General features: G+C 45.1%; 1 protein-coding gene across 4 annotated transcripts in view; it reads left to right on the forward strand.

Moving 5' to 3' along the window:
• Window positions 1–26,768, forward strand: part of lratb.1 (lecithin retinol acyltransferase b, tandem duplicate 1) — a 253,628-nt gene that overhangs the window by 196,866 nt on the left and 29,994 nt on the right. For all 4 annotated transcript variants that reach the window (XM_038792045.1, XM_038792044.1, XM_038792046.1 and 1 more), the window contains 3 exons: window positions 3,604–3,715; window positions 12,079–12,162; window positions 21,898–22,018. In XM_038792045.1, the coding sequence (XP_038647973.1) occupies window positions 3,604–3,715; window positions 12,079–12,162; window positions 21,898–22,018 (317 nt within the window). The remainder of the gene's footprint in view (window positions 1–3,603; window positions 3,716–12,078; window positions 12,163–21,897; window positions 22,019–26,768) is intronic.

Genomic DNA, 26,768 nt, shown 5'->3' on the forward strand with positions numbered 1-26,768 from the left:
TAGAATTTACAGTGCAGAAGGAGGCCATTCGGCCCATCGAGTCTGCACCGGCTCTTGGAAAGAGCACCCTACCCAAGGTCAACACCTCCACCCTATCCCCATAACTCAGTAACCCCACCCAACACTAAGGGCAATTTTTGGACACTAAGAGCAATTTATCATGGCCAATCCACCTAACCTGCACATCTTTGGACTGTGGGAGGAAACCGGAGCACCCGGAGGAAACCCACGCACACACGGGGAGGATGTGCAGACTCCGCACAGACAGTGACCCAAGCCGGAATCGAACCTGGGACCCTGGAGCTGTGAAGCGATTGTGCTATCCACAATGCTACCGTGCTGCCCTAATTTTATTTTGTATTCCCCTAGATTCCTCGGGATGTTTGTGTGATGTTCCTAGCACTGTTGTTATAAATAAATGCAAAACCAATAAAAAAAGAATGATGCATGTTTTGCGAATTGAATCCGCATTCTTTAAGTGGCATTATCCTCAAGCTAAACTCCCACCTCACTAACCCCACTGAACCAAATCTGTGGATTTTGTCTGTTAGTTGTCAGGTGAGCAGATACTCATTTTAAATGCATACCAATGTTTTTGCTTATATTAGAAACCGCAGGAAAATGTAGCATCTAGCATTCTCACCGTGCTCACTTTCAAAATGGGAGGCCAAATTGAAATAGAAAATTAGTATATTAGAGGTCAAACAATAGTTCAACCCTGCGTAATATTAGGCAGATAGGTTGATACTGAGATGTCCCCTGTTACAGATCGATATTCTAAAATGCTTAAGCGGTCTGAGTTTGCAGTCTCTTGGAAATTAGGATAAACCCATCATATACTGAGGCGCATGTGGTCTGGTGTAGGTTGGCATCACCAGATAAGAAATTGTGCTTTGAGGGCAGCACGGTGGCCTAGTGGTTAGCACAACCGCCTCACGGCGCTGAGGTCCCAGGTTCGATCCCGGCTCTGGGTCACTGTCCGTGTGGAGTTTGCACATTCTCCCCGTGTCTGCATGGGTTTTGCCCCCACAACCCAAAAATGTGCAGAGTAGGTGGATTGGCCACGCTAAATTGCCCTTTAATTGGAAAAAATAATTGGGTAATCTAAATTAAAAAAAAAAAGAAATTGTGCTTTGCTTTTACAACATTGCTTTGGGTCTCCTTTCTGTACTGCTCCTAAATGTGTTTTACGACAAATTACATGGAAGATGTGACATTACTGTCTATATTTTTTCCAAGTTAAACGTATTAAACGTATCCTGTTTGGTATTAAAGTAACTTAATTCTATGAAGGAATTGGTGCGAGTTTGTATGAGAGAAAAACATGTCGTATTTTTGGTTACTTAAGTGAGGCAAATCATTTTCAATCATCAGTTACACTTATTGTGTTAAGAGAAGTACTTCCTTAACTAAATTGGAATTATATAACGAGTTGTTCAAGAGTTATAATGACAAACAATGACAGATACTAGGAAAATTAATTAGGGAGCTTCTAATGAATAATGATGCCTGATAATCAGAGAACAGTATAGCACAGTTAGAGGCCATTCAAACCACTGTGCCAGCACGGGCTCTTTTTGAAGAGTAATCCTGTTAATCACACTCCCCCATTCTTTCCATACATCTGTGCGGTTTTCCCTCCTTCAATTATTTATCAAATTCCCCTATGAAAGCTGCTATTGAAGCAGTATCCACCCCCTATCAGGCGGTGTATTCCAAATCCTAACCACCCACTGGGTGGGAAAGCTTCTCATTATGTCGCCTCTGTTTGTTTTTGCCAATCACCTTAAATCTTCCTTCTAGTTGTCGACTTTTCAGCCTTTGGTATCCGTTATTCAAAATGCTTGGGGCCAAGAGTGTCTCCAGAATGATTTGAATTTTGTAATACCAAGCTGCAAAGACCCTCAGACACTGCTCGGAGTCGCCACGGCTTTCCTCCTGACAGGCCACAGGAACGGAACACAGTGCTAGGAACAGACGTCACATAGCTAGCGGATCTCCGGTGAACGCCATGTTATCATTTACTAGCAACATGATTTCAGCGCTCAGAAATAAGTGCGGATTTCAGAGCATTTCGAATAAGGGATACTCAACCTTTTGTTTATCTTTATTTACTCTGTGTGAACCCTTTATTACTTAAAACTCCTCCATCAAATCTCCTGTAAACCTTCCCTGTTCTAAGGATAACAATTCCAGCTTCTCCAGTCTATCCATGTAAGTGTAACTCCTCATTTCTGGAAACATTCCAGTAACTGGTTTAGCTCAGTGGGCTAGACAGCTGGTTTGTGATGCAGAACAAGGCCGGCTGCGCGGTTTCGATTCCCATACCAGCTTACTCAGACAGGCGCCGGAATGTGGCGACTAGGGGCTTTTCACAGTAACTTCATACGTGTGACAATAAAGGATCATTATTATTATTATTAACTCTCTGCTGTATCCTATCCAAAATCTTCTTGCCCTTACCGAAGTGTGATGTCCATGTCAGACACGATACGCCAATTGGGGCCAAACTAGTGGTTTATAGATTTGGCATTAGTCCCTGTTTTTTGTACTTTTATGGCTCTATTTATAAAGTCCAGGATTACATGTGCTTTACTAATTGCTTTGTTAACCTGTGCAGCATCTCTCAAAATTTGTTCAACAAATATCATAAAACAGGGCAGGATTTACGGGGCTGTTTACGCCAGCGGAAAATTCCACTCCCTCACCGGCGCACAGGTTTCCCGGTGACGAGATGTGCTGTCACCGGGAATTCCCTTTGACAACGGCGGGGTCGGTGGATCCCGCTGGTGGGCTGCATCCGCCACCGAACAACACGCGGCGGGGTGATCGGTAATTCCCACCCAACATGTGCAAACTCCACACAGACTGTCACCCGATGCCGGACTCGATCCCGGGTCCCTGGCACTGTGAGTGCTAACCACTGTGCCACCATGCTGTCCCATCCACCAGACTCTTTTCTTGCACCCCTTTTGAAATAGTACCATTCAGTATACATTCTTCCAACCAAAATATATCACCTCACATTTTTCATCATTGAATCAATTAGTAAAAGTAATGTTTGAAGAGACTATAACATTTCCAAGCCTCTCAGTTTGAACCCATAACTGTTTCTCAGCCTGAATGAGGCAGAAGATTGTCATACCACAGCTGTCCTCTATGCCATAGCAACACTTCAGTGTGCATTAAATAAAAGTATTGCAAAGTAAGTATGATAAATGGTACAGCCCTGCTGCCTACGGCACTGAGGACCCAGGATCGACCCCGGCCCTGGGTCACTGTGTGGAGTTTGCACACTCTCCCCGTGTCTGAGTGGGTTTTACCCCCACAACCCAACGATGTGCAGGGTAGGTGGATTGGCCATGCTAAATTGCCCTCAATTGGAAAAAAAATGATTGGACACTCTATATATTTTTTTAATATATATATATTTTTTTAATGATAAATGGTGGCTGCCAGTCTGCAGTGTCTTGACTTGTACTTGTTATGGACAGTGCTTGGGAGTATGTGTCACATAATCAGACTTGAAGTCTCTTAAGTGTGTTATGTAAACACCATCTAATATAGCATATTGTTATCACTGATAACATTCTCTTTTTGCAGATTGATATATTTCTGAATGGGAAGCATGCAGAAACATTTAAAGAAGACTTTAACTATCCACATTTACCTGCTTTAGAGGAAAATATAGAACAGAAAGAGGATGATCTGAAAGGTGTGTGGATAATGTTTTATCGATGTTGTATTTCATGTGAAATGATTCCCTAGATATGTTGATGCAAATAAATGTATTGTTTGAAGATGGAGCGGTGGGGGAGTGAGAGCAGGGTAGCGAGAAGCTGGCAAAGAGAGGGTTAAGCAGATGTGAGTTCATAGTATAAAATTGCTCAAACGTTGGTGCTAATTGGCAAACTTAACCTGTTGGAGAGAGAGTTGGCTAATTGGTCAAAATAACAGCTGTGTGGGAAGTGAAACTATCACCCTGACATAAACTGGAATATTAGAATTGAAGACAACTTGTTCTTCATTTAACCTTGATTGCATTTAACCTTTGCCCCCAGTTGAGTTAATGTGCATCAGAATAACTTGTTCTGTGAAACACTTCAGGGGATTTTGACCAAATAAAAGGTTATATAAATGCAAATATTTGTTTCAATCCACAAGAGAAGGAAAACCCGTTTCTCTATTGTACAATGGGAGTGTAAAGGTAGTGTAAAGCAGTGTTTTTCAAACTTTTATTCCGGCGACCCATTTTTCCCAACCGGCCAACCTTCGGGACCCATGCCAGCCGACGTTCACGATCCACGCCGGCCGATGTTCACGACCAATGCTGGTCGACTTTCGCAACCCACGCCGCCCAAACTTTGTGACCCACCATTTTCACTTGGCTTTAATGCAGCAGGTGAGCCTGCTTGGTCCTCATGATCTCACTTGTTTTGTCATTCAGTGTTACATTTCTGTAAGGGTAATTCATCAGAGGCCCTGGAGCTCACACCAGCACTGCTTTGCCTTGTTGTGGACCCCCCTGAACAGCTCATATCACCACTGCTTTGTCCAGCTATGGATTTTCCTAAGCACCTCTCTACAACAGGTCTAGTTGTGAGACCCTGGCCTGTGTCCGTGGCCCTCTCTTTCCTTTTACAAAATAATACATTTAAAATTTTTCAGTCCTGTTGCTTGCTATCTGCTGACAAAATGGAGGAATCGCAATTGTGCCCAGAGCACATGTTCGGGGCGCATGACCTGCTCTCTGCCTCCTTCAGGCAGGAAGACTGATTGAATTTTTAAAAAAAGCTTCTCCTGAGTCATGGTGCTGTCGCCAGGGAGAGGTGGTGCTTCTCACTGGACGTCGCGCATGCGCATTGATGAGCGAGCAGGCATAAGCAGTGCACCTGCATTTTTAAAGCCGCTCGCAGCCAACATTTTTAAAAGCCCGCTGCTGCGGCCATAGCGCGTTAATTCCAGCGATCGGGAACGCCGCGATGGATGGCTCCACGATACTCCCAACACTCGCCCACGATCCACCCATGGGTCGCAACCCCGACTTTGAAAATGACCGGTGTAAAGTATTGTAGGAAGCATGGAGTATTGAAAATTAATTTATTTACTTTTCCTTTGCTCAATGATAAAATCAGGATACATCTCTATGTCACTAATTGGAAGAACTGAGGAAAGTCTTGTAAGACCGTTCTTAATGAAGTTGTTGTAGTCTTAAGTAGGTTAACTGTATGTATTTATTAACTACAAGAAACACCAATCACTGCAGCTGCCAAATCGATGAAGAGCGGCTCAATAGTAAGGGATGATAAAAAGATACCCAGTTTCCAGGACAACCTGCAAATCAATTGCCTTTACCCGCAACAACTGAGCCTACACCCCGACTCAGCTGTAGTGTGGATGAAATATGGAAGGGTTATATGGCCTCCAGACTGCTTGAACTTATGAACTTCGAGACTTGAAGGGGCAGATGGGGTACCTACTATCTACATATACACGGTAGAAGGTTCACGCCTGCAGCTTCCTCCATGCTTGTTTGTACACATAGCTCTGTGCAACATTAGACTGACCCCGAGGTGTGAATCATGTGTCCTCTTACATCACTGTGTGTGCAGCATAAATCTTAGTCCCATGTTAACCTTGTATGTGCCAGATCCTTATACTACACCTCCCCCCCCCCCCCCCCCCCCCCCCCCGAGTCTTCATCCACTGAATTTCAAGTTCCAATTTGTCTATGTCCTTCAAAGTCTATTGTTAGAACTTAACGTGTAAATGAAAATAAACAAAGTTTTGAAGTAGAGATTGAGCATATCATCATACATTGTATAGTAAACTTCAGAGTGCAGTAGAGGATTCTGGCCAGGGCCATGTGACAAACAAAGCCTTGGTTCAGGTTTTAAGGAAATTAGGCAAAACTGTCATTGAAACAAAGGTTTGTGGTGTGTAACTGCTGCCTTCAATAATTGGTTGTCTTAATAGGGTTGCCAACTCTGGCTGGACATATTCTGGGAGATGTCATCACATGGCCTCCTACTCTCCCCCAGACTCCTGCCATTTACTGTCCAACATGTCAATGATCACGGAGCCCCACCTTCCCAAGACTTTTCAATATATCCTGGTTTTGACTTTTGAAAATCCGGTCACCCAACGTTAAAAAGAATAACAAAATATGACAAGAGAAGTGGACCTGCAATTACTATAATGTGCTTACTCCCATCCAGTGGGCAATCTAGCGTTCAGTTAACAATCTGCAAGTAGCATCGCTCTCATGTCCCTCTGCTGAAAATATTTACTCCTCCCTGAGGTACAATACCAGATGCTGTGGTAGCCGTCCAGTGACTTGCCAAAGACCCAAGCTAAAAGCACTGACTACAGATACAAATTGGGCCACCTTAATCTGGAAGGCTTGGCTACTCATTGAATAGCTTTTTGAGCCAACAAAGAAATCTCAAGCTGGAATTTGAAAAGAACTTTAGTACACCCAAGACCTCAGCATAAAACTGCCCAGGTATTTGATACTGAACAGACTGACTCCCTGTAAAAAACTTGTACATGAAAAAGGTGGTTGATGATGGGGGACTGAAATTTCAACATCATCAAGGACAGAAAATTCACCATGCCAGTCCTGTGCCTTACCTGCATTTCCTTACCATTAAAATCAGTGAAATAAATAGCATGACAATCAGACCAATTCTTTTTGCTCAGGAAAATGTATCCGTGCCAGCTTAGATTGGCAGAACATATCTCCCACCACCACGAGTGAGCATAAACTATCCCGTCAATCCCACCCACTCCCTTACATGACCAAACCATCAGAATCAGCCCATAAGTATAATTTGCATCTGCTTACCATTGGCCACCATTTCCACCCACTATGCCTCTTTTGTGCAGTATTTCTGCCTGTTTGAGGCATCACCTCCCTGTAAATCACCCTGGAGGAGGGAAGATGACAAATAAGAAGAAGAGCAGAAAATGAGTAGAGAGTGTGAGATTCACAGGAGAGTGGGAGAGAGAAGTGAGGAAGGGAGAGGCTCCTGAAGTCGGGAGGTAGAGGAACTAAAGGAGTATAGAGGAGGATGGTGATAAGTAAGTGTGAAAGGTGGCGGGGGTGCGGAGAAAATAATGGGGTATTACATTCCATCCTGTTTGAACAGCCTCCTCCATCACATCAGTTCCCTAACCCTCCTTCCTCCAATTTCTGTTCTTCTCCCCTTGTTCACAGTCCTCCTTACCTTTGCCTATAAGTCTAGGAATGGGGGAATAGCGGGAGAGCTAGAGTAGTTCTGAAGGTGCAGGTGCAGACTAGCAGGGTGGGATGGTGTAACAACTACAGGCGCAATTCAACAGACTGAAGCCGAAGTCCACTGTTGGGCGCGTTTAGCGGGGTGTTTCTCGGTTGCTGCAGAGCCCAGAGACATCCCGCTAACCAGCGGCACTTTGCCGTTTCTGTTGGCCTCGGGGAGTTTCTCCCTTGAGGTCACACTTGGAGTGATTTCCTGCTGGCGAGCTGAACGTTGGGGAGGCCACCCTGGCAGCTGGGCAGCCTGGCAGCTGGGCAGCCTGGCACACTGTCACCCCGGTGGTGCCAGGGTGGCACTGCCCAGTTGGAAATGTCAAGGTTCAGGCTGTCAGTGCCACAGTGCCAGGGAGAATACCAGGGTGCCACCATGCCCTAACCACCTGGGGGTCACTAATGTCTGAGATAGCCCCCCATGTTGTCATTATGCCTTGTCCAAACATTCAGATCTGGACCTCGCCCAATGAGGGCAAGATCCGGATTGCAGCAGGCGGAGTGAGTCAGATGACTCACAATTGGCGAGGAGCCAGTTTGGAGCTTGCACATAATTGACTTGTTGCATCCGGGTATGTGCCAGGCACAATGGGGTTGCCACATCGCGCCTCACATCTGGGTTTGGGTGGGAGCAGACAAGGAGGATGAGGGTGACCACATAGGGCAGTGGAGGAGCAACCAAATTGGTGGTGATAGATGTGCAGGACCCATAGATAGGAAAATGGGAACAGAAACCACAGTGGAGGAGGTGAGCCAGAGAAAAGCATAATAAGTGTCCGTCACAGGAAATCTGCAATCTTTTAGGCCAACTCATACAATTTTTTATGTCTTGACCCTTAAGTGCCATTCCTTGCAGTAATGTGTTTTAATTGTTCCTCCTGGTGTTTTACTTTTAGTCCCAAAGTTTGTTTGATTTTTAGTTCTCTGTTTGTTTTTTTCTGAGTCAAACCTCTACTGTTTACATTTCTGTATTGCTACTCATCTATCTTTTCCTTAAATACTACTGTTATAATGTCATTCCTTGCAGCTGTGTTTTATTAAACCTTGCTCCTCCATGTTTTTTTCACTTCTAATCTTTTGTTTTTTTGTTAATTACCATAACCACTGGATATCTATGTAACTAATATTAGTGTAATGCCCATAGCTTCTATTTTTAAATATAACTAAATTCCTTTTTAACTCTTTCTTCCTCTCCTTTTTTAAATACTGTTGTGCTATGCAATTGAATTTCAGACCCATTCAGTGTTTATTACTGTCTTTGGTGCCAATCCAACTATGAATAGTTGACTGGAAATAATAAATTACAGCAAGCTAAGAATGGGGTTTTAACCAGATTACATAGAAGGACGACTGGCAAATAGAACGTTGTTAGTGCAGTATTTAAAAGGAAATGAAAGAGATGCAAATGATGTCTACTAAAACAAACAAGAAAAAAGCATATCAGAGCCTGGGGTCCCTGATATGTTCAAATTTGATGGGAAAGCGCATTTTAGCACTTAAAGGACAAATAATAAAATTGAAAATAAAACATGTAATGAACTTTGGAATGCTATGAACAGGGTGATTGTAAGGAGTAAGATAGTAATTCAGGAAAGAACTACAAAGACTTTCTCGAAGTATATTCATAAGATGTGCGGGTTAGGTGGATTGGCCATGCTAAATTGCCCGTAGTGTTCTAAAAAGTAAGGTTAAGGGGGAGTTGTTGGGTTACGGGTATAGGGTGGATACGTGAGTTTGAGTAGGGTGATCATTGCTCGGCACAACATCGAGGGCCGAAGGGCCTGTTCTGTTCTGTACTGTTCTAAAAAAAAAAGACTAATAAACATCAGCGTCAGACTACTTGAAGATTAAGGAAGCATGCTTGTAGTTACAAATTGAAACAATGGTGGATTACAAAATAAGGGCTTGGTCTGAGTTTCCATAGTAAAGGTAAATGTTGGAATTGTAATATCACCAGAAGAGGCTATAGAACAGTTAGTGGAGGCTATTAGTAAAGAGAAAAAAAAACTTGGATTTTCTATAGCTTTTTTCACATCTTCAGGGCATCTGAAATCAATTTACTGCCCATTAATAAGTTTGATGTATAGTCACCGTTGCTACATAGGCAAACATGCCAGCGGTTTGGGCACAGCAAGGTCCAGTAAGTATCAGTGAGATGAACGTGTCAGATTATCTGAGATTTTCTGATCGTTAAAGATAGATGTTGATCAAGGCACCCAGAAAACTGTTGTGCTGTCCTCCAAATGGTGCCTTGGGATCTTTTCCAAGAAAGCCAGCTAGAATTGCCTTGCTGAATTACAGAGCTACAGCTTTAATTAATGGCTTTTCACTGGCAGAACAGCTCATGGGTTGACAGCTGAAGACACAGTCCTTGCTGCAGCAGAACCTACAACTCAATATTATAGCAGATGACCATTGAAGACTGAGGAAAATAGAAAATGATCTGCATGGAAAAAGGAAGAACTGTATCATGCTAGGCAGAGTCAAGTCTTTAGCCCTGTTACACCAGTGAGAAGTCTGGATTTGAGATTTAAAAAACCTGAAGGCACAGTTCTTAAATGTATGGAAAGTGGTCCATGTTGTCCAAGGTCTCATCATGGATTTTGATAACTTGGCCGGGGGGCTGGGGCAGTGCTTTCTGGCAATCATCATTTCATTATATAATTTAATGACTGAGGATAGGACAATGTCGTCACGCCCAACCCGGGGGTGCACAACCAGGTCGTTACATCTCGCGAGAGGCCTGCTAGGAGTGTCTTCCAGGCTATCTGGGGCCCCCAGATGGTCAGGCTCTGGGCATGGTGGTACCCTGGCGCTCGCGCTGCCACTCTGGCACTGCCAGGGTGCCCATCTTGCACTACCAGATTGAAAGGGGCACTGTCAGGGTGCCAAGCTGGCAGTGCCCAGGTGCCAAGTTGCCTGTGTCAGGGATCGGGCCCAGAGGTACCCTGCCCTTATGAGGTGAAGTGAGAGGGGGCTTGAGAATCCCCTAACAAGCAAGTTGGGGCATTGGAAGGCCCAGAGGCCGTGGTGGGGGGGTCGAAAAATTGAGGCGTCATTTAAAAAGTGCAGCCTCAGCAGGGCGAGGTGCTCCTCTACGAGACCAAAAATAAACCAGAATCGGCGCCAAGATGCACCCTACTATTCAGCCCAGGGCGGGACTCTTTTTTCCCCCATTAAATTGTACCCACTATTGAGGGGAAGGATATAAAGCTGTTGAAAATGTGCACTGTTGCTTGACCAGGATGTTACCAGAGATGAGAGGTCGCAGCTTTGATGTGAAACATGAGAAGTTAATTGTTTCAGTGGAGAAGGTTAGGTGGTGGCATGGAATAAATAATTTCATAATTGGGTAAGTAGTGATTGTTTCCAGTGATTTGTGTAAGAGTGTACAAATTCAAGATAAAACACACAAAATGCATGCTGAGTGAGGAAGTAGAAAAGTAGTCCTTACACGAGGGGGAATTAGAATGTGGAATTCTTTGCCAAAAATCCTGATTGAAGCAGAGTCTATAGATTCCTTTAAAAAGGAAGAAGATGGCTTTCATCCACCCACCAGCCTAAAAATTGAGGTTGGGCGGGAAATGGGCCTTAAGTAGCCACTTAAACTGGCGACTAAAGGGTGTTAATTGAGGCAAGGGCCGGCTTCCCATCCAAGACCCTGCCCGTCCCAACATAAAATCACTGTGAGGTTGGGGCGGGTGGGAATCCGGAGGGAATCCCTCAGAGCTCGCTGAATGGGGGTTTTGGTGGGAAGCATAAAATTCTGGCCCTGGTATCTTGGCCAAACAGCACAGTCAAAAAATGATGACCTGGTCATCTATCCCAGTATTATCTGTAGGACCCTGCTGTGTGCAAATTGGCTACTGTATTTACATCCATTAATTGGGATTGCAGTCCCAATGTAACTCACAGACAGTCCCACTGTAATTCATAGAGATCAACTGAGGATATGATGGATGGGCACTTACCAAACTTTGTTTCATTGTAAGTGTTTTTTTTGCGTTAAATACAATTAGCATTGCAGTTTCAGCAGCAATGGGAATAACAATAAAGTTGTACCAGAATCAAGAATGTGACTCTAAGACAAATTGCTTGTGCAAGACTCTTGTGCACATACAAATGATACAAAGTCGCATTTATATGCCATTCGCACTGAACATTTCCTCCAGATTCAGTATTGGTCCAGTAAATTTGTGCTGAGGGTACATCATTGTTTTTTATGAGAACGCATGGACGTTTGCTTACAGAGAACCCAAAATTGTAGGTGAAGCCTTCGCTCCCATTGTAGCCTACTGTTCAGAAGATGGGTGTTAAAGTTGCCAATCCTGGGTATTAAATATTTAATTTACAATTGAGTATCCTAATCTTCCATCCCCCATCCTATTGACTAACAGACCTGCTTTCATGTCAATGTCATTAATGATGTGTATGCACATGGAATTAACTTCATACATCAGTTTTAAAGTGGTTTAGCAGTGTAACAGGTTCCTTTTAAAGTAATCCTGTGACCTGCTGTTTTCTTCTCATGATTGAAAGAAAATGTTGGGTTCATGTTGAGCAACTAAAAAGCTGTTGTTCTCTCAAGATCTTGAGTTAATTACTGCACTTTAAGTTGCCTACTGTTAACCTCGCTCTTTTGTATTTTGAGAACATTATAACTTGCACATACTGAGATATTATAGATTGAATGAGATTTGTATTACAAGTATTAACTTTTTTTTTAATTATTACAATTTTCAATTTCATTTTAACTCTTGATTCTGGCTTTACATTGTTGAAACTTTTAGATTTACCCATTGGTCCTTGCAGTTATCGATTAGAAGAACTGGCTTACACCAGAAGCGGTGACAAAGGCAACTCTGTCAATATAGGTAACTTAGTGTTTGTATGATTAAGTCTAGCTGCTTTTTAAAACATATATGTTCATTAAAAAATATTCATAAGTGGGTCACAAATGGCCACCAGTGGACATGGATCCAAATCAACATTAAGTATCTTGGACATGATATTGAAGAGGCCCAAAAGTGTACTAACTTGGGATAAGACCAGAATCAATGAGTGTGGTTAGCTGGCCCCCAAGAGCAATGCTCAGTTGCTCACACTTGTCCTCCACCCCAGAGAAAAATCTTTGCTTTGATAGGACCACCTTGAAATGGATCAGACATAGCTGAGCATATGAAGACATGGGGTTATCCCATTAACTCTGTGGGTTTCAAAAAGAAAATACCCCCTTAAACTAAAAAGTGCAGTACTCTAATAGGAGCACTTTGTGTATGTCTTTCCCCTACATACTGTCAGCAGAAGTCCCAAATCTGGCTGCTTTCAAATACAACTTCTAAATGGTGGTAATCATTTTTCAATTATCACTTTTCTAACTTACATTAATTTTCTTAAATAAGATTATTCAGTATCGTTGCATGGAATATGGTGGTTGTATTTAGCAGATAACATGCCTGTCCTATTGAGAGCAAAACACAAATACATCCTTTTTAGAGAATGCAAATGCAGCTAATTGTAGTTCGTTGTAAACTACCAAATGCACTTACCTATTTATGAATTTGTAGTCTCCAGGCTAATTATTAAATTTCTTTATTTCATTAATCATTGTTTTACATCTGTAATTTGACATCTGGCGTGTTACTGGTGTGTAGTGGATGCAAAACTCAAATGTAGGTCATTGCTTTCTACCCTTGCTTTTTTTTTTACAACTTTTTTTTCAATTAAGGGGCAATTTAGCGTGACCAATCCACCTACCCTGGCAGCACGGTAGCATTGTGGATAGCACAATCGTTTCACAGCGCCAGGGTCCCAGGTTCGATTCCAGCTTGGGTCACTGTCTGTGCGGAGTCTGCACATCCTCCCCGTGTGTGCGTGGGTTTCCTCCGGGTGTTCCGGTTTCCTCCCACAGTCCAAAGATGTGCGGGTTAGGTGGCTTGGCCATGATAAATTCCCCTTAGTGTCCAAAATTGCCCTTCGTGTTGGGTGGGGTTACTGTGTTATGGGGATAGGGTGGAGGTGTTGACCTTGGGTGGGGTGCTCTTTCCAAGAGCCGGTGCAGGCTCGATGGGCCGAATGGCCTCCTTCTGCACTGTAAATTCTATGTAATCTTTGGGTGCCAGGAGAGGAGACAGAGTGCCACCCTGCTCTGTCTCTGAGCACCCAGGAGCCTCCAATGGCCTGGGAGACCCTCCAGGTGCTGTTCTGCTTGGACGGCGTTTGTATGGACCAGTACTAATCGTCGCTTGCGGGACCTCTCGCTGGTGAGCCGGTTAGATCCCAGGAGGCCATTAGATAGGGCGGCCATCTTGTTAATGAGATGGGGATTGGCCTTAAGTGGTGATTATTGGTTTCTCACCGCGTCCAAGCGACTTCCGGAATCTGCCAGTGGGAACAGGCCAGTTCAATCGCAAACCATTTGACGCCTGCCGAGGTTCCCGATTTAGGCCGCTCCTCCCATTGAACTAGCTTGCTTGGATTCTTGCCAGGCGTGACGAGGCCGTTAAATCACGCCCTAGGTGATCGCTCTGCGGAACTCCTCTGTTTAATTTGTAAATGTGACCCCAAGCTTCCCGTCCTCATCATTTAGATTTGCTTCCCCATTCCACTCTGACCTCCCCAATATTCCAGTTCAACTCAACATAAACTCAATGAACAGCCCCTCATCTTTTGATTGGAAACTCCCAGAATCCATACTTGACTTTAAAGTTCAACAGTTCCATATCGTAAATTCAGACAGTTTTCCGACAGGGGGTAATGGTGAGTTTCTTCTATTTCCATTCAAACTTTCTTCAGACCCATCTTTTGTTTCTTTACTTGCACATCACCCATCCCTTTTGTCATTTAATTTCTCCTGCATTCCCTTTAGTGCAGTTCACCTTCCGCCTCCCACCTCTTTTCTCCTCCTCTGTACTTGCTTAAATCTGCTACATCTCTTATCTTTTGCTTATTCTGATCAAACATTAACTTTGCTTTCTTTCTCACTCCAAATCTGCTGCCTGATCTGCTGAGTATTTCCAGTAGTTTCTGTTTTTAATTTCAGATTATAGTTAACTTGCTTTTAATATTGGTATGATTGCACAATCATTTATTTTTATCATTCTTCATTCAACCATCTTTCATATATGAACGCTGCAATCACAGTGGGATTTGTTCAAAACTGTTAAATGAATAGTCTCACGGATTGATCCTGTTCTGTTGAATTGTAAAGGAAGAAGAGAATGTGTGAGAATGGGCAGCACGGTAGCACACCTGGCTAGCACTGTGGCTTCACAGCGCCAGGGTCCCAGGTTCGATTCCCGGCTTGGGTCACTGTCTGTGCAGAGTCTGCACGTTCTCCCCGTGTCTGCGTGGGTTTTCTCCGGGTGCTCTGGTTTCCTCCCACAGTCCAAAGATGTGCAGGTTAGGTGGATTGGCCATGATAAATTGCCCATAGTATCCAAAATGGTTAGGAGGGGTTATTGGGTTAGGGGGATGGGGTGGAAGTGAGGGCTTAAGTGGGCCGGTGCAGACTCGATGGGCCAAATGGCCTCCTTCTGCACTGTATGTTCTATGTTATCCTCAAACTATGACCCCTAGTTCTGGTAAAATGAGAAGAGGTGGAAGGAAGGTGAAATTGCTGCGTTTGAACAGTTTAAAAAAAAATTTAGAGTGCCCAATTCATTTTTTCAATTAAGGGGCAATTTTAGTCCGCCCATCTTTGGGTTGTGGGTGTGAAACCCACGCAAACACGGGGAAAATGTGCAAACTCCAAACGGACAGTGACCCAGAGCCGGGATCAAACCTGGGACCTCGGCGCTGTGAGGCAACAGGGCTAATCCACTGCGCCACCGTGCTGCCCTAATGTTTGAACAGTTTTAAAGATGTAAAAGGAATTTATCCCTGAAATAGGTCATAAACAGAACGAAAGATAAACACCAGTTTGGCTTACAAGCAAAAATTGTGAAAGCCATTAAGGAGAAAGAGCATACATATATATTGTTCAGGATAGGAATATGCGAGAGATATTGTGACAATATTATTCTATTAGTGGAGACTGTTTGGCAGTATCAGCTGACATTAAGTGGCAAAAAGATAGCTCATCAGTAGTGGCTTCTAGTAGGGGCAGCACGGTAGCACAGTGGTTAGCACTGCTGCCTATGGTGCTGAGGACCCAGGTTCAAATCCTGGCCCTGGGTCATGTCTGTGTGGAGTTTGCACATTCTCCCCGTGTCTGTATGGGTTTCACCCCCACAACCCAAAGATGTGTAGGTTAGGTGGATTGGCCACGCTAAATTGCCCCTTAATTGGAAAATAATAATTGGGTACTCTAAATTTATATTTAAAAAAAGTAGTGGCTTCTCGTTGAATATGAATCAAGGAGACATCACTAATTTATCAGTCCGTGTTCTCGGGTTGAACTGTGTTGCCAGCTAACCGCTGGCTTCTTTTTAGTGAAGGTGGTACCTCCTCTCTAATTTGGAGGGGGTATTATTTTCACAGGTTAGTCCAAGGCTGGTTTCAGGGGCCGGTTTAGCACAGTGGGCTAAACAACTGGCTTGTAATGCAGAACAAGGCCAGCAGTGCGGGTTCAATTCCCGTACCAGCCTCCCCAAACAGGCGCCGGAATGTGGCGACCAGGGGTTTTTCGCAGTAACTTCATTGAAGCCTACTTGTGACAATAATGAAATGAAATGAAATGAAAATCGCTTATTGTCACGAGTAGGCTTCAATGAAGTTACTGTGAAAAGCCCCTAGTCGCCACATTCCGGCGCCTGTTCGGGGAGGCTGATACGGGAATTGAACCGTGCTGCTGGCCTGCCTTGGTCTGCTTTAAAAGCCAGCGATTTAGCCCAGTGTGCTAAATCAGCCCACGATTATGATTATTATTATTATTATTCAGGCTATTCCTGTGAGGATAATCCGGCTAGAAAATACACTTTTCTAAATTGTATCTCCAAATAGGATGATTGTTCCCTGAGCCTGGCATCTGAGTTCACCATTTTGGCCCCAAAAGAATGGAGGTTTCAGTTCTTTAAACAGATTTCTCAAAAATGTTGAAAACTGTTCACTGCACACCAATCAATGGTTAAGGAGACTGTCTATCTGGCTTTCAACTCAAAAATATGTACAATTATTTAATACTGAATCGCCCTTCGTGAATATAATTGAGGATTAATGTAAGGAGCATAAATTGACAAAGCACAGGATTAATATTATACTTTATATTTGGAACAACATTTTTCAGTCATCTGGGGTATATTGTGGAGGAACATGAAATTATCCACCTTGGCAGAAGGAATAAGAAAGCAGAATATTGTTTTTGAAAGGTGAGAGGTTAGTAAATGTTGGTCTGAAAGGGGATTTGGGTTTCCTTGCACATGAACCACAGGAAGTTTATATTTCCATACAGGAAGAAATTAGAAAAGCAAATAGTATGTTAGCTTATATTGCAAGGGGATTTCTGTGTTATATAGCTCTTTGTGAGACCATACTTGGAATACTGTGTACAGTTTTGGCCTCTGTACCTGAGGAGGGAAATACCCGCCTTTGAGGAGGCCCAACAAAAGTTCATTGATCGATTTGTAAGATGAGAAGGTTTTCCAGTGAGATGCCGTTAAGTTGAATGTGTTTTTACTCTCTGCAGTTCTGGGATGTGATTTCATCGATTCGCATCAAATTTTTACAGGGCTTGACCGTGTAGATCATTAGAGGCTGTTTTACCTGGCTGGAGGGTCTAGAACTAGGGGTATACGTTCAAGATAAGGGGTTGGCATTTATGACTAAAATGAGGAAAGGTTTCTTCACTCAGAGAATGGCGAATCTTTGGAATGTACTGCCCTGGAAGGCTGTGAATGCTCAGCCAATCGGCGTAGGTTATTCGTGACTGAGAGTGATAGACTTTTGGGCAACAAGGGAATCAGGGTTATCGGAATAGGGCGGAAAGGTTACATAAGAAATAGGAAGAGTACACCATAGGGCCTATCAAACTTGCACTGCCATTCACTATCATCATGGCTGATTATCTGCCACATTTCCACTTTCCTACCTGCTTCTCATATCCCTCGATTCCCTGAGAGACCAAAACTATATCTATCTCAGCCTTAAATATACTCCACAGTGGAGCACCCACGACCTTCCAGGGTTCACCACCCGCAGTGAATAAATGTCTCCTCATCTTAGTCCTAAATAATTGACCCTTTATCCTAATTGACCCTTTATCTAGAATCCCCAGGGGAAACAAGCTCTGAGTCTGTCCTGTCAAGCCCCTTCAGAATTGTGCATACTACAATTGGATCGTCACTTATTCTTCTGACCTACATGGACTATAGATCCAGTTTAGTCAGCCTCTCATCTCCTGAACCAATCTTGTGTGAAACCTAAAGCAAATATATCCTTCCTTAGATATGGAGACCAAAATGGTGCACAGTATTCCAGATGTGGGCTCACCAAATCCCTGTACAATTGAGCAAGACTTCCTTAATCTTATTTTCCAATACCCTTTCAATAAAGCCCATCATGCCATTTGCCTTCCTAATTGCTTGCTTTACTTGCATGGTAACATGGATGTACTCATCGAGGAAAGACAAGGTCCGTCTGAACATTGACGCTTCAATGTTTCATACCTTTTAAAAATATTCTCCTTTTCTCTTCTTACGACCTAAGTGAATAATCTCACACTTCTCCACATTATACTCCATCTGCCAGTTTGCTGCACATTCATTCAGTCGCTAACTGTTTGCAGTCTCTTTTTGTCTTCCTAGAAGCTTTGTAATTGACATAGATTGCCAATAGCTGTGGCCGCAGCACTGATCCTTGCAGCACTCCACTTAGAACCTGTCAAATAGAAAATGCCCATTTATGTCTACTCTCTGCTTCCTGCCTGATAACCAATCCTCTATTCATGCTAATATTATCCTCAACTCCATCAGCCGTTATTATTCATAATAACCTTTTCATAGATTTCACAGATTTTACAGTGCAGAAGGAGGCCATTCGGCCCATCGAGTCTGCACCGGCTCTTGGAAAGAGCACCCTACCCAAGGTCAACACCTCCACCCATCACCATAACCCCATAACCCAGTAACCCCACCCAACACTAAGGACAATTTTGGACACTAAGGGCAATTTATCATGGCCAATCCACCTAACCCGCACATCTTTGGACTTTTGTGCGGCATCTTATTGAATACCTTTTGGAAATACCCTTTATCCACCAAAAATTCTAATAAATGTGTCAAATAAAGTTGAGTTGATGTGGAAGATCACATTACTCCAATCTTACAGCAGTGAGGAGCAGGTTTATGGCCTACTCCTGCTTCTATTTCCTATGCTTTTATGCGTTATTCCCACAATGGCTTTCTAGTTGCACTCATATCAGAAGAATGTATATTTGAAATCTGTAATGTTTTCCTTCATGTTCAGTGCCTTGTAGTTTATGTTGCCTAGGCAATCGGCTCATTTGCATTTCCTCAAAATGCTGCAAACCACCATCCGCCTCTTAACCTACTTTCAAGCCATAACACCAAATTGCCTGTGATCAACATCTATAAATTAGCATGCTCAAAGAGACCATGATGTGGCTCAATGGAGAAATTGTAAAATGTAACACTCAATACAGGATGGCCTGTTCCTTAAGCCTCGAGCTGAGGCAGCGAGGTACAAGTGGTGCAAAGTACAGTGAAATTTGCTTTGCTGTTAACCAAGCTATGTCTAATTATTGGCATTCTGTGTGCTGGATGATTAGCAATGACTAACGTCTCTCATGTTGATGAGTACAAAACTTTTTATTAATATAGCCTGTAGGACTGCCGACTGTCATTCCTTTCTGGAGCATGACAGATTTTGTATTTGTATTTAACCAAGGCTCTGTACCTGGATTGTGCCTGCAATCAAATGGCAGACGATCACATACAAACGTGTGAATTTGGAGCAGGAATAAGCCATGCGGGCCCTCAAACCTGCTCCGCTATTCAAAAAGATCATGGCTAATCTGATTGTAATCTCAACCCCACATTCCCGCCTATCCCGATAACATTTGACCACCTTGTTCATCAAGAATCTATCTAGCTCTGCCTTAAAAATGTTCAAAGGCTGTGGGTGGGATTTAACTAAACGGGAACAAAGTCCCACAGTAAGTGTGTTTAGCCACATGTTTCCTGGCGCTCACAGTGCCAAGAAATACAATGCTAGAAAATGAAACTCGTGTTAGATAGGAGGCCTCAGCGGGGTACAGGTGGTCGAGGCTGCACATAGCCCCGTTTTGTGCACTGAGGAGCTCTGCTCACCAGAACTTGTCAGTGTAGAAAGATAGAAATGGCGTTCAAATCTCTGGAGCTCCTGAAGCTGATGCTGATAGGGGCTGATTTAGCTCACTGGGCTAAATCGCTGGCTTTTAAAGCAGACCAAGCAAGCCAGCAGCACGGTTCGATTCCCGTATCAGCCTCCCCGGACAGGCGCCGGAATGTGGCGACTAGGGGCTTTTCACAGTAACTTCATTGAAGCCTACTCGTGACAATAAGCGATTTTCATTTTTTCATTTCATTTCAAGCAGACCCCCGGTCTCCTCCCCCTGCAAGCCCCAACGCATTATGGGAGGGCTCCCCCACCCCACACCTACGCAGGGCACCCCGGACGGATCGCCACTGCACAAAAACTGCCAGCCTGACATCCTGGCAGTGCCAACCTGGTACCTGGCGGTGCCACTACCTGCTGGCAGTGCCAGGGTGCCTGGGTGGCCACCCACAGTGCCAGGAAACCACCCTGCCTAAAGGGCATGCACCTGAGGGTCTCGGAGACCTACACGAGATCGCACAAGGCATTGTGAGCTGGGTAGATCCCGAGAGTGGGATCTCCCGGTTTTTATCAACCACACTGCACTGCGCGACAAGCTGCTTTACGGGCGCAGTATGGCCATAAAATCGTGCCCTCTGCTTCCACTGCCTTTTGAGGAAGGCAGTTATAAATACTAATGACTCTCTAGGAGAAAGAATTTCTCCTCATCCTCATCTGAAATAAGCAACCCCTTATTTTTAAGATGTGGAGATGCCGGCGTTGGACTGGGGTGAGCACAGTAAGAAGTCTTACAACACCAGGTTAAAGTCCAACAGGTTTGTTTCAAACACGAGCTTTCGGAGCGCAGCTCCTTCCTCAGGTCCTTATTTTTAAACAGTGACTCCTAGTTCTGGATTCTCCCACAAGAGGAAACATCTACTCCAATTCTTCCCTGTCAGTACCCCGCAGGATCTTAAAGATTTTGCCTCTTACTCTTCTAAACTCTAGTTGGTACAAACCTAACTTTTCCAACCTTTCCTCATAAGACAATCCACCCATTCCTGCTTTCAGTCTCGTAAACCTTCTCTGAACTGCTTCTCATGTATTTACATATTTCCTTAAATAAGGAGCCAATACTGGACACAATACTCCAGATGTGGTCTCACCAATGCACTGTATAACTGAAGCACAACCTATCTACGTTTGCAATCAAATCTCCCCGCATAGGGCAGCACGGTGGCACAGTGGGTTAGCCCTGTAGCCTCACGGCGCCGAGGTTCCAGGTTCGGTCCCGGCTCTGGGTCACTGTCCGTGTGGAGTTTGCACATTCTCCCCGTGTTTTCGCCCCCACAACCCAAAGATGTGCAGGCTAGGTGGATTGGCCACGCTAAATTGCCCCTTAATTGGAAAAAATGAATTGGGTACTCTAAATTTTAAAAAAAAGATAAAAATCTCCCCCCAATAAATTATAACATTCTATTAGTTTTCCTAATTACTGCTGTACCAATTTACTAGCCTTTTGTGACTCATGCACTAGGAAAGCCACACCCCTCTGCATCTCAGAGCTCTGCAATCTCTCACCATTTAGATAATACACTTCCTTTTTAATATTCCTGCCAAAATGGACAAATTCGCATTTGCCCTCATGATACGCCATTCGGCAGATTTTTGCCCACTGATTTAACCTAACTATGTCCCTTTGTAGCCTCCTTACATCCTCTTCACAATTTACTTTCCACCTATCTTTGTGTCATCATCAAATTTAGCAACCGTACCTTCAGTCCATTCACCCAAGTCTTTTATATAAATTGTAAAAAGGTGAGGCCCCAGTACTGATCCCTGTGACACGCCACTCGTCACACCCCACCTACCAGAAAAAGACCCATTTATGCCAGCTCTCGTTTCCTGTTAGCCAGCTAATCTTCAATCCATGTCAGTTGTTGTCAATGCATTGAGATCTGTCGAATGTCGAAAATAGTTACATTTACTTCCGCTCGTGTTTTGGCTATAAGTTTCCTAAATTAATAGCTGTATTATGAATTAAATCCAGTAGTGGTCTACCTAATATTCTTCTGAAATAGTGATCTGTGCTTTCCTGATCCTTTACAACATCTACACCGTGAAATCTTTGGATTGTGACAGACAAATTAGCGTGGCAACTCAAGCCGTTTTAAATATTAATAAAAAAAACAACTAGACTTTACAACAATAGACTTCAGAAATTGTGTGTCCCAAAAAGCTAGGTTCAGTCTGTCCGTATTCCCTGAGCATTCACTTTTATTTCATTCATAATCACCTGAGTCATTTACTGCAGGTTTTATTTTTATCTGTTTTAATTGTCTGCATTGTTCAACTAGGAGTCATAGCTCGGCACCCTCTCTATTATCCTTACCTACGGAAAGCTGTGACTGCTCAGGCTGTGGAAGAATATTTCAAGCACCTAATTCAGAAAGATTCTGACAGGAGAATGGTAACTAGGTATGTGCTTTGTTTTTATAATTGTCCTTATTCTAAATAATAATGGAAAAATATGTCATGCAAGAGAAAATTAGATATTTGTTGGATAAATCTTCAATCTGCCAATTATGGATCAACTAATCAACCAAGGGACACAGTCGAACTCAGTGACTCAAGTAATATAATCATAAATAGAAATAAGTTACAAGTGCCCTTGTACAAAGAGCCTGGGCAGTGACTGGGATTTTGAATTTCATTGTTCCTGCTTACCCAGCATCTTGGATGACAGTAGGATTGGAAGCATGTATGCCTGTTAAGGACCTGCATAACAGGCAGCAAATGGGATCCATTTCATAGACCAGATTGAACATCCAAAACAGTGAGGAGGTATAGACAATTTAAAAAATAAATTCAACATATTCATAAGACTCTCCTTTACAAATTGAATTTCCTTGCAATGAGGGACTGATGGGATTAACAAGCCCCACTTTGGACCAGAAATCTCCATCAGATATTCCACATTGTGGCTTGAGCACCTAGTAGTGGTATTGCAATTAAACAGACCTCCTCCGGACCCAGTGAACTTTGGCAGAATAAGTGACGGAGTTCCTGAAGAGGTACATCCTAACACTCACATTGGGATTAGCCTTGATCTCTGCAACCTTCTAGCATCTCCCTCAACCTAAACACAGATTTTTGAACTCCTTTTCTTCTGCAGTCTCCAACCTACCTACACGATATGCAGCTGGCCTCTCTACCAATACATAAGTTCACTGCATTAATGGGAGGGTTTTGAAAAAACAATCTTGGAATCGGGGCTTAACACAATTAGGAGCAGACATTGTCACAAAAGTGTCAGAAATTCAATCCATGGTTGGTACTAATCTCAGCAATGGCAGCAATTATATTAGGTGTAAAGTTTAGATGCTACAATTGACTTCAGAATTCAGCGGAGAGGAAAAAATTCAATGTCGATCTTTAGTTGCTATCCAGTAGTACCTGCCGTCAAGGTCATATGCATTGCACACTAACAGGATTGCACTCTGGTTTGATGCCTCTCATATTTGAGCCCATAAAGCAGCGGGAGTTCAGAGACAGAGAGAGCCCATAAAGCAGCGGGAGTTCAGAGAGAGAGCCCAGAAAGCAGCGGGTGTTCAGAGAGAGAGAGAGAGCCCAGAAAGCGGCAGGAGTTCAGAGACAGAGAGAGAGCCCATAAAGCGGCGGGAGTTCAGAGAGAGAGCCCATAAAGCAGCGGGAGTTCAGAGAGAGAGAGAGAGCCCAGAAAGCGGCGGGAGTTCAGAGAGAGAGCCCATAAAGCAGCGGGAGTTCAGAGAGAGAGCCCATAAAGCAGCGGGAGTTCAGAGAGAGAGAGAGAGAGCCCAGAAAGCGGCGGGATTTCAGAGACGGAGAGAGAGCCCATAAAGCAGCGGGAGTTCAGAGAGAGACAGAGAGAGCCCATAAAGCAGCGGGCGTTCAGAGACAGAGAGAGCCCATAAAGCAGCGGGAGTTCAGAGAGAGAGAGCCCAGAAAGCGGTGGGAGTTCAGAGACAGAGAGGCAGCCCATAAAGCAGCGGGAGATCAGAGAGAGAGCCCATAAAGCAGCGGGAGTTCAGAGAGAGAGAGAGAGCCCAGAAAGCGACAGGAGTTCAGAGACAGAGAGAGAACCCATAAAGCAGCGGGAGTTCAGAGAGAGACAGAAAGAGCCCATAAAGCAGCGGGCGTTCAGAGACAGAGAGAGAGCCCAGAAAGCAGCGGGAGTTCAGAGAGAGAGAGAGAGAGCCCAGAAAGCGGCGGGATTTCAGAGACGGAGAGAGAGCCCATAAAGCAGCGGGAGTTCAGAGAGAGAGAGCCCAGAAAGCAGCGGGAGTTCAGAGAGAGAGAGAGAGCCCAGAAAGCGGCGGGAGTTCAGAGACAGAGAGGCAGCCCATAAAGCAGCGGGAGATCAGAGAGAGAGCACATAAAGCAGCGGGAGTTCAGAGAGAGAGAGAGAGCCCAGAAAGCGACAGGAGTTCAGAGACAGAGAGAGAACCCATAAAGCGGCGGGAGTTCAGAGAGAGACAGAGAGAGCCCATAAAGCAGCGGAAGTTCAGAGACAGAGAGAGAGCCCATAAAGCAGCGGGAGTTCAGAGAGAGAGAGAGCCCATAAAGCAGCGGGAGTTCAGAGAGAGAGCCCAGAAAGTGGCGGGAGTTCAGAGAGAGAGAGAGAGAGCCCAGAAAGCGGCGGGAGTTCAGAGACAGAGAGAGAGCCCATAAAGCAGCGGGAGTTCAGAGAGAGAGAGAGAGCCCAGAAAGCGGCGGGTGTTCAGAGACAGAGAGAGAGCCCAGAAAGCGGCGGGAGTTCAGAGAGAGAGAGCCCATAAAGCAGCGGAAGTTCAGAGACAGAGAGAGCCCATAAAGCAGCGGGAGTTCAGAGACAGAGAGAGCCCATAAAGCAGCGGGAGTTCAGAGAGAGAGCCCATAAAGCAGCGGGAGTTCAGAGACAGAGAGAGAGCCCATAAAGCAGCGGGAGTTCAGAGAGAGAGAGCCCAGAAAGCAGCGGGAGTTCAGAGAGAGAGAGAGAGAGAGATAGCCCAGAAAGCGGCGGGAGTTCAGAGACAGAGAGAGAGCCCATAAAGCAGCGGGAGTTCAGAGAGAGAGAGAGAGCCCAGAAAGCGGCGGGATTTCAGAGACGGAGAGAGAGCCCATAAAGCAGCGGGAGTTCAGAGAGAGACAGAGAGAGCCCATAAAGCAGCGGGCGTTCAGAGACAGAGAGAGCCCATAAAGCAGCGGGAGTTCAGAGAGAGACAGAGAGAGCCCATAAAGCAGCGGGAGTTCAGAGAGAGAGCCCATAAAGCAGCGGGAGTTCAGAGAGAGAGAGAGAGCCCAGAAAGCGGCGGGAGTTCAGAGAGAGAGAGAGAGCCCATAAAGCAGCGGGAGTTCAGAGACAGAGAGAGAGCCCATAAAGCAGCGGGAGTTCAGAGAGAGAGAGCCCAGAAAGCAGCGGGAGTTCAGAGAGAGAGAGAGAGAGAGATAGCCCAGAAAGCGGCGGGAGTTCAGAGACAGAGAGAGAGCCCATAAAGCAGCGGGAGTTCAGAGAGAGAGAGAGAGCCCAGAAAGCGGCGGGATTTCAGAGACGGAGAGAGAGCCCATAAAGCAGCGGGAGTTCAGAGAGAGACAGAGAGAGCCCATAAAGCAGCGGGCGTTCAGAGACAGAGAGAGCCCATAAAGCAGCGGGAGTTCAGAGAGAGAGAGCCCAGAAAGCAGCGGGAGTTCAGAGAGAGAGAGAGAGCCCAGAAAGCGGCGGGAGTTCAGAGACAGAGAGGCAGCCCATAAAGCAGCGGGAGATCAGAGAGAGAGCTCATAAAGCAGCGGGAGTTCAGAGAGAGAGAGAGAGCCCAGAAAGCGACAGGAGTTCAGAGACAGAGAGAGAACCCATAAAGCAGCGGGAGTTCAGAGAGAGACAGAGAGAGCCCAGAAAGCGGCGGGATTTCAGAGATGGAGAGAGAGCCCATAAAGCAGCGGGAGTTCAGAGGGAGACAGAGAGAGCCCATAAAGCAGCAGGCGTTCAGAGACAGAGAGAGAGCCCAGAAAGCAGCGGGAGTTCAGAGAGAGAGAGAGAGAGCCCAGAAAGCGGCGGGATTTCAGAGATGGAGAGAGCCCATAAAGCAGCGGGAGTTCAGAGGGAGACAGAGAGAGCCCATAAAGCAGCGGGCGTTCAGAGACAGAGAGAGCCCATAAAGCAGCGGGAGTTCCGAGAGAGAGAGCCCAGAAAGCAGCGGGAGTTCAGAGAGAGAGAGAGAGCCCAGAATGCGGCGGGAGTTCAGAGACAGAGAGGCAGCCCATAAAGCAGCGGGAGATCAGAGAGAGAGCCCATAAAGCAGCGGGAGTTCAGAGAGAGAGAGAGAGAGAGCCCAGAAAGCGACAGGAGTTCAGAGACAGAGAGAGAACCCATAAAGCAGCGGGAGTTCAGAGAGAGAGAGCCCATAAAGCAGCGGGAGTTCAGAGAGAGAGCCCATAAAGCAGCAGGAGTTCAGAGAGAGACAGAGAAAGCCCATAAAGCAGCGGGAGTTCAGAGACAGAGAGAGAGCCCAGAAAGCGGCGGGAGTTCAGAGAGAGAGAGCCCAGAAAGCAGCGGGAGTTCAGAGAGAGAGAGAGAGAGAGAGAGAGCCCAGAAAGCGGCGGGAGTTCAGATACAGAGAGAGAGCCCATAAAGCAGCGGGAATTCAGAGAGAGAGCCCATAAAGCAGCGGGAGTTCAGAGGGAGAGAGAGAGAGAGAGCCCAGAAAGCGGCGGGAGTTCAGAGACAGAGAGAGAGCCCATAAAGCAGCGGGAGTTCAGAGAGAGACAGAGAGAGCCCATAAAGCAGCGGGAGTTCAGAGACAAAGAGAGCCCATAAAGCAGCGGGAGTTCAGAGAGAGACAGAGAGAGCCCATAAAGCAGCGGGAGTTCAGAGACAGAGAGAGCCCAGAAAGCGGCGGGAGTTCAGAGACAGAGAGAGAGCCCATAAAGCAGCGGGAGTTCAGAGAGAGCCCATAAAGCAGCAGGAGTTCAGAGACAGAGAGAGAGCCCATAAAGCAGCGGGAGTTCAGAGAGAGAGAGAGCCCAGAAAGCGGCGGGAGTTCAGAGAGAGAGAGGGAGCCCATAAAGCAGCGGGAGTTCAGAGAGAGAGAGCCCATAAAGCAGCGGGAGTTCAGAGAGAGACAGAGAGAGCCCATAAAGCAGCGGGCGTTCAGAGACAGAGAGAGCCCATAAAGCAGCGGGCGTTCAGAGACAGAGAGAGCCCAGAAAGCAG

This window comes from Scyliorhinus canicula, chromosome 3 (genome assembly GCF_902713615.1).
Source record: "Scyliorhinus canicula chromosome 3, sScyCan1.1, whole genome shotgun sequence".
Classification (NCBI taxonomy): Eukaryota; Metazoa; Chordata; class Chondrichthyes; order Carcharhiniformes; family Scyliorhinidae; genus Scyliorhinus; species Scyliorhinus canicula.